At 38.3% G+C, this 13678-nt stretch overlaps 3 protein-coding genes across 3 annotated transcripts in view; 2 read left to right on the top strand and 1 right to left on the bottom strand.

Moving 5' to 3' along the window:
• The first annotated feature begins 45 nt into the window (after positions 1-45).
• LOC131788693 (nucleolar complex protein 2 homolog) overlaps positions 46-13678 on the top strand; it is a 15648-nt gene continuing 2015 nt past the window's right edge. The window contains exons 1-14 of the mRNA XM_059105781.2: positions 46-79; positions 156-302; positions 455-680; positions 1209-1346; positions 2144-2270; positions 2539-2629; positions 3180-3255; positions 3349-3459; positions 4037-4150; positions 4770-4958; positions 5307-5446; positions 6355-6466; positions 7297-7410; positions 13495-13596. Of these exons, the coding sequence (XP_058961764.2) occupies positions 60-79; positions 156-302; positions 455-680; positions 1209-1346; positions 2144-2270; positions 2539-2629; positions 3180-3255; positions 3349-3459; positions 4037-4150; positions 4770-4958; positions 5307-5446; positions 6355-6466; positions 7297-7410; positions 13495-13596 (1707 nt within the window). The 5' untranslated portion in view covers positions 46-59. The remainder of the gene's footprint in view (positions 80-155; positions 303-454; positions 681-1208; positions 1347-2143; positions 2271-2538; positions 2630-3179; positions 3256-3348; positions 3460-4036; positions 4151-4769; positions 4959-5306; positions 5447-6354; positions 6467-7296; positions 7411-13494; positions 13597-13678) is intronic.
• On the top strand, positions 8437-9494 carry LOC136283274 (adenosine receptor A3-like). Its single transcript, XM_066171842.1, has one exon. The coding sequence runs from the start codon at positions 8508-8510 to the stop codon at positions 9492-9494; it is 987 nt and encodes a 328-aa protein (XP_066027939.1). The 5' UTR covers positions 8437-8507.
• LOC131788660 (melanocortin receptor 5-like) lies at positions 11990-13303 on the bottom strand. The gene has a single exon (XM_059105741.2). The coding sequence runs from the start codon at positions 13220-13222 to the stop codon at positions 12254-12256; it is 969 nt and encodes a 322-aa protein (XP_058961724.2). The 5' UTR covers positions 13223-13303; the 3' UTR covers positions 11990-12253.

The raw sequence follows: 13678 nt of genomic DNA, 5'->3' as shown, positions 1-13678 counted from the left end.
AATGAAAGTATAGTGTACATTGGTCGAGTTTAATTTTCCCACGTGGTTCAAATCACAACATGGCGGACACAGAGAAGCGGTAAGTGCAAGCTCTGCTTCATTTAGAGAAAGATTTACATCTAAGATCTAAAGATGCTCTTTTTTTGTATTAACAGGAGGTTGTGTGACATGGATGCGGAGGAATTTATGATGCACGGCTTTGATTCAGACCTCAGTGACGACGAAGAAAGCTTGCCGGAGGATAACACATTAAGTCCTTTACCTGGAAAGGTTCCTCAAAATGGTGCTCGTTTACCCACAAAGTAATTTCTGGATGTTTTATTTTTAACTAGAGATCTAGAAAATAACCCTGAGCCTCACGGTATACGTGAATGAGACGTTGCATGCATTATGAAGATTAAAGTGACTTAATTATGACGAGCTTAATTTGATAGCAGTACTCAAATCTCAACAGAAAATCTAAAAGTGCAGACCACAAGAAACAGTTGGAAAAATTACAAGAAAAGGATCCTGAGTTCTACAAGTTCTTGAAAGAAAATGATAAGGAGTTGTTGGAATTTAACGACTCAGATACTGGCTCAGAAATGGAAGGAAGTAATGATGGCGATGGTGATATGGATGAGGATTATGACGAGGAAAATGAAGAAGACAGCGATGATGATGATGAAGGAAGGAGTGAAGTAGGAAAACTTTTTGGTATTATTGTCACTCTATTTGTAAATGATTTTCCTTCATCAAAGGCTTAGCGCTGTACCATGGCCTTCAATAAGGGTGTGCAAGTTGAATCCATGTACTTCATAACACCACATTTAATTTCTCTTGCCCAACGTAGTGTAATTTGTTGAAGTTTCTTATGATAAAACAGCCTTTGAATGTTTGAATGGACATGGCCCAAAGTGCCTTGAATCCAAAATGATCAAATATTCTAACACCCACATTAAATAAATGTAATAGTGACATACCATGCGTACTGCCCAGAGAGTTCTTTTAAACATGATGTAATTTTTTGCCACAGACAGAATGAAATAACCAAGTATCCTTGACCATAAACTCTGTCATGGAGAATAATGAGAATTATAATCTAAAGAACAAAATCATTTTAATTTCTACCCTTTGAGATTCTTCTCCTTTAATATATATCAGTGTTAATTTTGAGATATATCGTCCAGCCTGACCTAACTCAGTTTAATTAATTTTGACCCTTGCAGAGTGAAGCAAAGAGAGATGAATCTGATGACAGTGAAGAGGATGATGGCCTGGATGATAGAAATGAAGAAAATAAAGATGCGAATGAGGGCCAAAAAGTTTCTATGGATATGATCAAAGGATGGAGAGCAGGACTAGAGGTACTTTTATTTAAAATTTGAAGCTGTGCTTTATTACAATTGTTCATGGAATGCACTGTTCTGTCAGCACTACTCAACTAAAACTTAGCTGAAAGCTTTTTCAAAACAGGAAAATTTGTTTTTGACTTTGCTCATTTCTTTGCTTCCCATTTTACCCAAAATTCCTTTGAAAAAATGAAATGCCCTGTAGGAAATTAATAAAATGGTGTATGTGATAGAAAGTGTCAATGGAGTTAACCCTGAAACTCCCAGATCAAATTTGTAATTCTCCTCACTGTCAACTATACAATTCTTATAATGTGAGTTCAGAGAATTTGATATTGGATCAACTAATTATCCCCAAATTGATCTCACTCTTAATTCTCATCACTTATCTGGTTGATGTTGTGTAGATATTGTAAGGAGAAATTCTGTCTTGGTCATTTGTGGGAGTTAAATGGTTAAGCATTAGCTGTAAAACAACAAAAACTCTAGCTGTTAGGCATAAATTGACACATTTGAACTGTAAGTTGGAAAAAAAATTACCCGTAAGAAAATTTCTTTTAATTATAAAGGAAAGAAATTAACCATTAGCCTGGAGAAGTCCAAAATTTTAACCTTTGATCGTAAGAGCCATCACCTCATTGAGATCCTCAAGGTAAGGGATACCATTGATCCAAAGGTGACTAATCTCTAACTAGGCCCTCAAAATACTTATGTTATTTTTTTATAAATGAATTGATGTACCTACGAAAAGTGAACTGCTGCTAAATTTACTGTTATTTATGTTTTAATTAAGCTGTGTTGCTTGCTTCCAGAAAAATTCACTTCATGCTCTGAAAAAATCTCTGCAAGCATTCCGTTCTGCTGTACATGGGGCCCTTGGTACTGTTGATGACAGCAAAACACAGACACCCTTGAAATTCAAAGTAGAGGGAGATACAGGTAAAAAAGTTTCTTATGACAATTGCATAATTAATTTTTAGAGGCTAAGGGCTGAGTTTTACCAACCTAGTGACTCATTAGTGTTACATCTTAATTGGCTTGGTTTCTGTTATGCACATATAGCACTAAAGATACTATTCTTGATGGGATTATAGTCCAAAACAGGGGCCTTTTTCTTTAATCCTACAGCTCTCGGCAGGGTCAGATCAGAGTGTAAATTCAATATGATCATGTGTGTATTTTCATTATATTATTTTCATTATTCCAGTGTTCAATGCCATTGTTCAGCTTTGTTTGAAACATGCTTACTCAGTACTGTTCCACCATGTTGGAGGGACACACAATAGACATGGAAAGAGGTTTGTAAAAGGCTGTCAGTCAGGCTACTTGCCAGCCAGCCAGTCAGGTTGTCAGTCAATAAGTCAGTCATTCAGTCAGTCAGTTAGTCATTCAAATAGATTGAGACAGTTAGCAAGTCAGTCAGTCAGTCTGCTAATCAGTCAGCTTGTCAACTAATCATTCAAATAATCACTAAGTTAGTTTGTTGGTCAGCAATTCAATCAGTCAGTCAGTCAGTCAGTCAGTCAGTCAGTTACTGGGTCATTCAGTCAGTCAGTCAGTAGGTTAGTCATTCAAATAGGTTGTGAGTCAGTGAGTCAGTTAGCAAGTTAATCAGCCAGTCAGTTCATCATTCAAATAGTCGCTCAATTAGTTAATCAGCAAGTCAGTAAGTCAGTCATTCAGTCAGTCAGTTATTGGGTCAGTCAGTCAGTTATTGAGTCAGTCAGTCAGTCAGTTGGTTATTGGATCAGTCAGTCAACCAACTCAGTCAACTGACAAGACCACTACTAGCCAAATGACACCTTCCAAGAAAGAGTTTTTTCCCACTCTCTGGTTTTTACACTGCAGAGTTCTACCCTCTTCACACACAAAGTGGTCTCAAGTGAAGACACCTTTAAAGCACTATCTTAGTGATGTCCTACAGGTAAGTAAACTCGCCATTCAATGATAATCTCAGGAATCACATTGTAGTGTTCTCATAAACATTTTTCAACATTGTCATGTTTTTTCCTAACAGTTGTTGCGGACCCTCACAGAGCCATCCATGTTGTGTGTAATTCTGCGACATGCACAGCAATTAACGCCATATTATGCCTGCTTTCCCAAAGTGGCCAAGGCTTTTATTAAGGTAAAACTGCAGTCTTGGCATTGTAGTTTTTTGTCTCTGACATGTAACAGTTATTACAATTAAATCAGTTAGTCATGGACGTAATTGTAATGAAGAGTGCCAGTTGTTTTGTGTGAAACTTTTATTACGACAATTGCTATTCAAACCAGTGTGTTTTTATCGAGAGTGCCTCAACTTGCCCGCAAGAAAAGAAATGCTCGCACTGAATCGACAGTCATGAGGGTCCTCTCCCAAACTAAAAATCAAACGAACTTGTCATGCATTACCTTATAAAAGTACTTCACAATGTGCATGTGTGAGGCTCGTTGCATATTGTATTCAGTTATGACTTTTTTTGACAAGTGTAATTTAGGGCATTTTTTACTTAAATTGCGTAAGTTTCGACTTTTCAACACCGACAAACTGCAGTGGCCAAACCTTTTAGAAAGTTAATTGTCTGTGGCGTTTGGGAGGCATAAGCGAATTCCGATCACAACTCTAACTGATATCGGGAATAAGCTCTCTAGAGCGTATTAAAGCAAAACCAAGATTGATTTGGAAACTCACTTGAAAACTGCTCTAATCTTCTCTATTTCAGCGTCTTGTTAGGATGTGGAGTGGCGGTGAAGAACACGTCAGAGTCCTTGCTTTTTTAGGGATCAGAAATGTTTCCACCATGATGCCTGCTGCACTTCTGGAGTTTACTGTTAAGGTTTGTTTGTTTATTAGATCAATTCTACTTAATATGTTCTGATTTTAATCACACACTTAAGGATACGGTAGACCTTTGCGAAAAATATTGTTGACGAGCTATTTAAAGTGTGAGCACCATACACTATTCAGAGATTGAAAGGTAACGAAATGCGCTATCTGGCAAAATTGTTCCGTTTCAGCTTGATCCAATCGTAAACCGACTGGCTCGCGACAATTCAAAACGGACGATGTTTCTTTGAGCAAATTAATCGGGTATCAAATCTCACCGCACAAATGAACTTTCTGCATAAATTTAAACCTGAGGCTTTGGTTTTCAAATCGTTTGGGGATTCTTCGATATTCTTATTGGGTATCGAGTTTACTTATCATAACTTTACTGATACGCATTACGTCGGAAGCCATTGCGGATATCATTTACGAAAAATGGAAATCCCTCTCACGGTTTCCTTGGTTGGTGTCATGGAAGTTTTCTCCCCATTTCACAAACCGAACGTTATGAGTTGTTAACATTTTAATTGATGCCTCTGTTTATTGCTAAAAAGTAGTAGTAGAATAGAAATAGTTCTTTCACTAAATGTACTTAGCCTGATGCAAAGATCTGTGCTTTAATCTTTCAGCAACTGTACATGAATTTTGTGAAGAATGCAAAGTTTATGTCGCCAAAGACCAAGCCCGTCATCGCGTTTATGCAGAACTCGCTTGTGGAGATATTTAGTTTGGATGAACATCTTAGTTATCAGTATGGATTTGTGTATATCAGGCAGCTTGCCATTCATCTTAGGAATGCCATTCTGCAGAAAAAGAAGGTACAAAATGATGTCTTTCCTTCTTTTGAATCTCTAAGCTCGTGGTGATAATTTTCAATGTGCTGGTGATAAAGTTTTGTAGAGCCGAACGTACTGAAATATTAGGAATTCAGTACACGATTAGTCTCGGTGCGAATCAGAGATAAATACACGTGATTGGATGGTTTAAGACAATCGAGTCACTCTCTGCTGACAAAACAACATCCGAACGCCCGCTGCTTGCACAAGCCACCATACCAATTCTGCTGTGGAATCCGTGTTGTGCAATATTTCTGTTCCACCGCTTACGTGCCCTTTAAAGCCGATCTTTTATGCTTTGTTGATTATTTTTTATCCCGTATTCCATAGGATTCATACCAGTCAGTATATAACTGGCAGTATATTCACTGTCTTCATCTTTGGTGTCGTGTTATAAGTGAAGTGAAGGGCAGCGGAGTGCTCCAACCACTTATTTATCCTTTGGTTCAAACAATCATCGGAGCAATCAAGTAAGCAGCTGAGTAATATATTTTTATATTTTCCGTTCCTCACGTTGTTTGTAGTCTTCGCCGTTCTGCGTCGTTGTCATAGTTCGATTGCCGCTCAAAAATGAAACATTTTGGCAGGTTTCTGCGAGAATAGACTCTCAAGGCGAGATCGAATTTACCTGATTGACATTGTCATTCAGATAAACACGGTACAAAGCTGGTTCTACAAGTATTTCCTGAAGTTGAGCGGTTGGCCTATGTTTTCGTGGGGGTTTTACCAGTATTTGCTGTCAACATCCAACATCTTATGTAATAGCTAGGCCCTAGGACGATCTTCACCGGTTGTCGCTCCAGGATCGGTCCCGCGTGCGGTCTACAAAAAAAGTGCTCCCACGCCACTTTTATTGAACGCTGTGATTGGTTGGTAATTGGAGGTGTGTCTGGGGGCGGAAGAGCTTAAACGATAGTGTTGGTACAGGCGTTACATTTTTCACGCTTCTCCCTTCGCGCGTGACTCGCACTTCGCGCTCGCCTCGCGCTTGCCTCCGTTCGCTGAAAACGCCAAAAAATTAACATTGGTTCTGCAGGCTACCCATTTTAGACACTAGCTTCTGATTACCATTGTTTGGACACTAATGTCCAATTTTAGACGTAGTGTCTGATTACTATTTTTTGAACGCTAATGTCCGATTTTGGACCCTAGTGTCTGATTTAGGACACTGAAGTCTTTTTTTTGTCAGACTCTAATGTCCAATTACCATTTTTAGACAATGGCTAGCGTCTGAGTTTAGGCACCCTTGTCCATTATGTGGAGCCCTGCAAAGTGATCGGAAGGAAAGAGTTTCATAAATTTATCGTGGTATTGTAACAGGTACTGTTCACCAGTGACTTCAGCATCAGTGTTTTATTTATATCCTGTTTTTTTGTAGGCTCATTCCTGCGGCAAGATTTTATCCTCTGAGATTTCACTGTGTTCGTTCCTTGAACCTTCTATCACAGGCCACAGACACTTACATACCGGTTGCACCATTTTTATTAGAGGTAAGTCTAAAGTTATACAGAGAAGGTGCCAGAGATGTTGCATTTGTGTCATTAGCAGCCGCAACGCATGAGGTTTACGAAAAATAAAAGAAGGAAAAAGGAAGAAGATAGAATAAAAAAAATTAATGGACAAGCTTACCTGAAAAGGGCAGTGAAACCATGTGCATGTACTTGTTAGAACCTTCAGTGATAAGGGAGGACCTTTTCAAATTTAGTAGACTGGTATCTTTTTCACCAAGATGATTATTAGCTCTCTCAGATAGTTGAAGCAAATATTTGGCCTTTCTTTGATACATGTCTATCTCGGTACTCTATAAATCAAATCAGTTAGATGCGACATCCAGTGACAGGGTGTTAGACCAGAGGGAAGTCATTACAACTGCTAAAGATTTGCTTATCTTCAGTGTTACTTTTAGTTGATGTTGTCGCTATTTTTCCCCCCGTAGCCTCTTACACCCTAGCGTTAGTATTCATATTCTTTACACTTTTCTCTTTACGTTTCTTATGTCACTGAAAAGGAGAATTTGTTTAGCAATCGGGAGCTTCTTAAATTGGTGATCATTTCCTTCGTTCTCGTAACCTATACATTTGATTCAAGGGTGACACTGTATGGAGAAACTAGAAGCCAAACACTTGTAGCGGTTAAAGCGTTAATTACACCGATGTAACCTTTTTTTTTAAATAAAGGGGTAAGTTTCTAAAGAAACTGTGGGGTTGCGTCGGTGGAAGAGTATAACAGGGTAATTTAGTATTATCAATTGAGTTGATAACGTAAATTGGCCACCGTGAACTGAGAGTTGTAAAGCTAACCTTCTTTTGGTTTGTGTTAGATCTTAGAGTCAGTCGAATTCAACAAGAAAGTCAAAATGTCTACAGCAAAGCCAACAGAGTTTTCTTGTATACTGAAAGTTTCTAAACAGCAGTTGGGTACCAAGCCTTATCAGGTATTGTTAGACAAGAATAATTTGACCACCTTGACTGTCATAATTGTCACAAGAGCTGCGCTCCTTTGTCACAGTTTGTGCATCTTTAACGATCTTAGGTCTTCATTTGCAATATATTTTCTTCACCTCGTCCTGAGCCAAACCTATTCTTTGTTGCTGTCTCCTGTAAGCTAAGGTGGCTTTATACCAGATAAACTTAGATGAAATATCAGATATTACTCCATAAATAAGAATGTAATTCTTCCAGTTGAAGTAAAAATTCTACGTCCCATAATGGGCCTACGCATCATACCAACACTTTGCAGCGAAGAAAAGAAAAATATTTTTGGCTGGAGGGAAAACCAGCGTTTAAACGTTACGTTTTGTATAAAGAGAGACCCTTTCGTCTATATCCCTGCGAAAATTAGCCAAAAAAAATTAGACTTAAGCTACAAAAAAGAACAGAGACCAGCAAATGCCATATTGGCTGGAGAGCAGAATCTTTTACAAGCCGTCTCCCTGTCCATGTTAAGTCAATACGCCTTGATCTTACTGTTTACGTCAGCCCACTGAGAATATAATTGCAATTCAGTGTCGGTCTGTTATCCACCTGTTCTTTCTCCAAAGAGATTCATATTGAAGAAGAAACATCTAGATTATTTCGCTTCATCTAAGTGGGCCCTCCAAATGCTTGAGGAAATAACACCATTTCTTACAATAAATAGGTGTAGAACGGCTTCGTAACGAATTCTTTTGCTAATTTCGGTAACCTTCTGGCATAGAATTCAACTGTATAAAATTACGTTCTGTGAGTCGTTCAGTAATGTCTCCGAAGAAAGAGATTATGAAGAAGCCTAGCCAAGGCTAAGTTTCACAGCAGGCCTTTCCGGGGATTTCTAAAGCTATTGTCGCACTTGGTGCTTTTTCTCTTCAAACAGAGGCTCCGTCAGTCAAAATAAATATTCCCCCTTAGTAATTGATGAATTCTGTGTTTTATTTGCTTTTACATCCTAATAAGTTGTTAAGTATCCCGTATCCAGCCAACACGCGCTGAATTCGTCAATGATGGTCCGATTTAAATTCCGCTTTAAAGTTCGTTCAAATTAGACTTTACAACGATGAACGCAATCACATTTGACAACGCAACAACGAGCCCTTCACCATCTTCAGGGTTAAACATTTACGCTCAGCTGAGCCCTACCTTTTATCTGTGCCTAGTCATTTACGATGCGATCATCGCCCTGGCGACTTCTCTGGGAAATTTTCTCCTGCTCGTTGTAATCTACCGCGATCCTCTCCGTTGCCTGAGAACTCCGACAACCTCTCTGATCGCAAATCTCGGGGTGGCTGATTTCTTTGTTGGAGCTTTTCTGGGATTCGGTCGCACGGTGGAAATGTATTTCCTCTACAAAGGACACCAAGAACCTCAGTATCTAAATACTTTCCAATATTTCATAGGAGCACTGGCTATGTTTGCGGCAGTTTGTTCCATAATGGCGATGTCTTGGGATCGTTTTGTAGCAGTAACAGACCCCATTAATTACAAGAACAGAATAACAGTCAAGAAAGTGAAGTTGTACATTCTATTAATTTGGCTAAATGCGTTATTTTTGGCCGTTTTACCCGCCGCTGGTGTCAGAAAACTTGACTTTCTCTTCGCATACTGTTACTCACATATGTTTGTTCCTGCAATCGTCTTAACAATCGCCTATGTTGTGGTTTTCAAGACTTTATCTAAAAAGCTTGGACAGTTTAAACGGAGAGGTTTTACAGAAAACCCACCGACTGAAACGCATAGAAATTACCACCACGAGAAAAAGCTGGTTTTTGCCATCTTTCTTGTTTTAGTCGCGTTTTATATGTGTTTTGCCCCGTTCTTTGTGAAAGTACATTTGTGGTTTTTCTGTTCACAGTGCGATAGCTCCCCCGCGTTTTTAACATATCACTTCATATCGAATGATATCCTTTCCCTGTCTGCACTAATCGACCCTTTAATCTATGCCTGCCGATTGCAAAGTTTCCGAAAAACTTTTTTTAGAGTGCTGGGTTTCAGAAGAAATGCTATTAATGAGAGCGCATTGGCCAAACAAAGAATTATTTTGTAAGCTTTTAGTCTACCTAGGCAGCTATCAAAGTGAACTGTAGTCTCTGTCATTTTTGACGAAGAAATCGAATGTTCTAGTTCAAGTATTGGTAAGCAAAGAATTTCTCAAAAAAAAAAAATCTGCACTCAGATAATTAACATTCTTTTATTTAAATTCTCTTCAAATTGCAATACTTTGGTAAATCGATTTTCGTTTTGTTTTTCTAATATGTGGAACAAATTTATTAGATAGCCTTATACACTAAATACAGAAGGAAGACCGATTGAATTACACTCGGTTCGTATCTTATATAATTCATCTCCTTGTAACTTGTTTTCAAAATTTAATGATAAGTTTTATTCCTCCTCTGTTGTTATTTTTCATTTTGCAGAAGTTGTTAACGCAATATCGGACAAAATTAACTACAAGTCATGGAAATGAGCGACTGTCGTGATACAGATGAAACATTAGCTTTTAAAGAGAATCGGACGACAAAAAATTAACATATCAATGTGAATATTTACTTTCAAAAAGGCGATAGATGAAGGATATTTAATCAGTCGCCTTCGCTTTTGTTTGTTGCAAAATCTTAGATTGTTCACAGATTTTATTACCCGGCCTTTCATATCTTGAATGTTTTTCACCTAACTCGGCTAACTAAATTTTGCTTCTAGTTACTCCCAATTCCCGAGACGAACAACTTTTTTCGTCAATACTTTGGCAATCGTTTCGATACGAAAGATGAATTTCCTAGAAAAAAACAGGTTTCTAAGCTAATCCCGAGTAAAATTTCTTTCAGGGAATTAATATCCTAGCCCTTATTTACAACCACCTGCAAGATTTAATTACTACAGTTACAATAATTCCCACAGACTCGTAAATATCGAAGAACAATTGCCTTTACCTTATTTGTTCGTGGTACAATAGGTTTAAAAAAAATGAAAGCAAATGATTCAGTATATCTCAAATTGAAGTGCACTCGCATTAGTCGGCGTTTTCCCGACAGAAATATATTCTGACAAGTTTACCCGCGGTAAGTTTACCAAATATAATGGCCTTTAAAAGTACAGTAGAAGCTGATGAAAAATAACTACCAAAGGGAAAAAGATAATTATAGATGTTCGTTGGAATGAAACCTTGGTTCTTTATGAACCAAGTCTTACTACATTATGTCTTTGTCTAAAAATGATTACAACATCATAATAACTAAGATAGCTCTGATTGAGGACACAAATAGGAGGCCTGGGAATGAGGCGAAGGACTCTGTTCGAGTCTCGTTACCACGTTAAGGCCAAACGGAAAATGTGACTAGCGGTCATAGCGATTGCGATATTACAATGCTTCTTGGGATTTCTGATCGCCACGATCCCCTATTGATGAAACTTGATATCCGTTTGATCTTGAAAACAGGTGCAATTGCAACAATTTTTTTTTTTAAAGAAATTTTTCTTTCTAATCGTTTCCAATCGCCGATATCAACACGATCGCAGCGTAGAGAGATCGCTAAGGACTCTGCTTACATTTTTCAGAAGTCATTAAGTTTAAATTATGCCGAAATGTGCAGTTTAAATGCTGTAGGCAGAAAGGTTAATGTGAAGGAGATAGGAAGACTGGTTGTCTTCCGCTTTTACTCTCCAACCTGTCGCTGCTTACCTTACTTGGTATTCGCATTTTTTAAAATTCTCTTCCAGGTTGTGTAAAGTCTTTCTAGTTGTCATCGTCTCATAGCAACGACACTCCGATCTCGATTAAAAACAAGTAGCTTTTCCTCTCAAGAATCCCGAGATGTTGTTCAGTTTAGCGACAATGTTTTACCAACCAAATATGGTTTTCTATAGCACAAGTCTTCCTTGCGTGCGTGTCCTGAATCTTATATAATAATCGGAATTATTTACAAAGCTTTGCTTTTCTAACTCTTTGTCACCTATTAATTTTGTGCGTTATTCCAGAACCGGTTGTCTAACGTAATATTGGAAATATTCATCTCTGTCCAATGTCAGTGGAAATGACTTTACTAATTGTTATTTTTTAATCTAAATTGCTATTGTTGGAGTGCAAATATAACCTACTTCAGAGATAGGAAATGGCCAAAAATTAATATTGAGGACAATTATGAACGGACTAGAAAAACTCTTTGTACCAGGCCGTTGAATTAGATCTGTCAACGAACTGACCTTTCGGCAAATACACCTGATTAAAGTCGTTTAATTCAAGTTTTGGTTGCATGCATTTTTTTTATGCTACTTTTGTGTAGGTCTTAAAAATAAACTACTTTTTTCCAATACTCTGATCCTATTTCTGAAAGCTCAAATTTACGGAATTATTCCCCAAAGAATGATTTGTTGTGCATTCGTTAACTTAAAACCACTTTTTGCTAAAGGACGTTACTTGCATTTAAATGAGAAAATTATGAGAAAACAGTATGGACATCTTTCTGGGTTTGTTCAATAATGTGAAAATCTGAAACAGAGCAAAGAAATAATTTCGTGCGACTTTTGACCAGAAGAAGTATACTCAACTATTTTAGATGTATTTATTGCAACTTTTTCAAACAGATTGAAAAGTCCTTATCCAAGGTGTAGGACTTCATCTTAAAATCTCAAAACTCGAAAGGTTTGGAAAGGCTCAGATTTTTTTTGCGCTATGCTTTTGAAAGACACTTTTTGTCATTTTTGCTATGTTTTGTCGAGATGACGATAAAGGATATGTGATATTGCGCAATATGAAAACGTATCCTTCCTCTTTTTTCCAAACACGATCCGTGCACATTGATATGTTTTTTAAACAGGCCGTTCATCAGTAATGCGTTGTCTCAAGCCCAACACTGTAAGGAACGTCTTACGGAAGCTTTGCAGTCGCCAGGCATAGATAAAAGGATCGATTAGCGAAGAAAGTGATAAAATATCATTTGTTATGAAGTGGTATGTTATGAAAGCAGCGGAGGTTTCACATTGTGAACAGAAGAACCACAAGTGTACCTTGACAACAAACGGAAAAAAGCAAGTATAGAACACGACTAACACAAGGAAGATGGCTAACACCAGCTTTTTCTCTCGTTGAAAGTTCCTCCGCGTTTCGTTCGTCGAGTTTCCTGCACACACTCGTCGGTTAAAAGTTTGTAGTTTTTGAGACAACGTCCTGAAAACCACAACGTAGGCGACTGTCAGGAGGATTGCAGGAAGAAACACATGCGAGTAACTGTATGCGTAGAGGAAAGTTATTTTTTTGACACCAGCGGCGGGTAAAACGGCCATAAATGACGCATTTAACCAAATAAACAGAATGTACAATTTCACTCTCTTAACTGTTATCCTGTTCTTGTAGTTAATGTGGTCTGTTACTGCTACAAAACGATCCCAAGACATCGCTATTATGGAACAAACTGCCGCAAACATAGCCAGTACTCCTATGAAATATTGGAAAGTATTTAGATACGGGGGCTCTCGGTGTCCTTTGTAGAGGAAATACATTTCCACCGTGCGACCGAATCCCATGAGAGCTCCAACAAAGAAATCAGCCACCCCGAGATTTGCGATCAGAAAAGTTGTCGGAGTTCTCAGGCAACGGAAAGGATCGCGGTAGATTACAACGAGCAGGAGAAAATTTGCCAGAGTTGTCGCCACGGCGATGATCGCATCGTAAATGACGAGGCACAGATAAAATGTAGGGCTCAGCACAGCGTAAATGTTTAACCCTGAAGATGGTGAAGAGCGTGGTGTTGTGTTGTTAAATGTGGTTGCGTTCATCATTACAACACACGGTTCGTTTGCTGTGACAGCTCTGGAGATGTTGTCTTTCTTAAGGACTATTCTACCAACAGTGCATGTGAATCAGAACTTTCCTCGCTACTTTTGGCAAATGAGTCAGTTTTACCTCCCCGTATCATGTGATCACGAACCAATGGTGTCGACGTCTTCCCTTATACTGCGCATGAGTAGTTTCCGTTTCCCTTTTATTAGCATAGATTTGACGACTGCCTCATGTGTGTCACCTTTAATCACACAGGCTTTTTTCTTCTCAGGATGCAGTTATGGACCATATCTTTGAATTGCTGTTAGAGTTCTTTTCTATACATGCGCACTCGATAGCATTCCCAGAAGTTGCCCTCCCTGCCGTGTTAAGGGTAAGTAATTCCAATTTTGTGGTATATAGCGGTATTCGATTGTCGTAAAACCAAAGTCAAAGTAATCAAAACGGCGAATCAG

This window comes from Pocillopora verrucosa, chromosome 9 (assembly GCF_036669915.1).
Source record: "Pocillopora verrucosa isolate sample1 chromosome 9, ASM3666991v2, whole genome shotgun sequence".
Lineage (NCBI taxonomy): Eukaryota > Metazoa > Cnidaria > Anthozoa > Scleractinia > Pocilloporidae > Pocillopora > Pocillopora verrucosa.
Note: the sequence above shows the minus strand (reverse complement) of the source record. Positions and strands in the feature narration are given on the sequence as shown.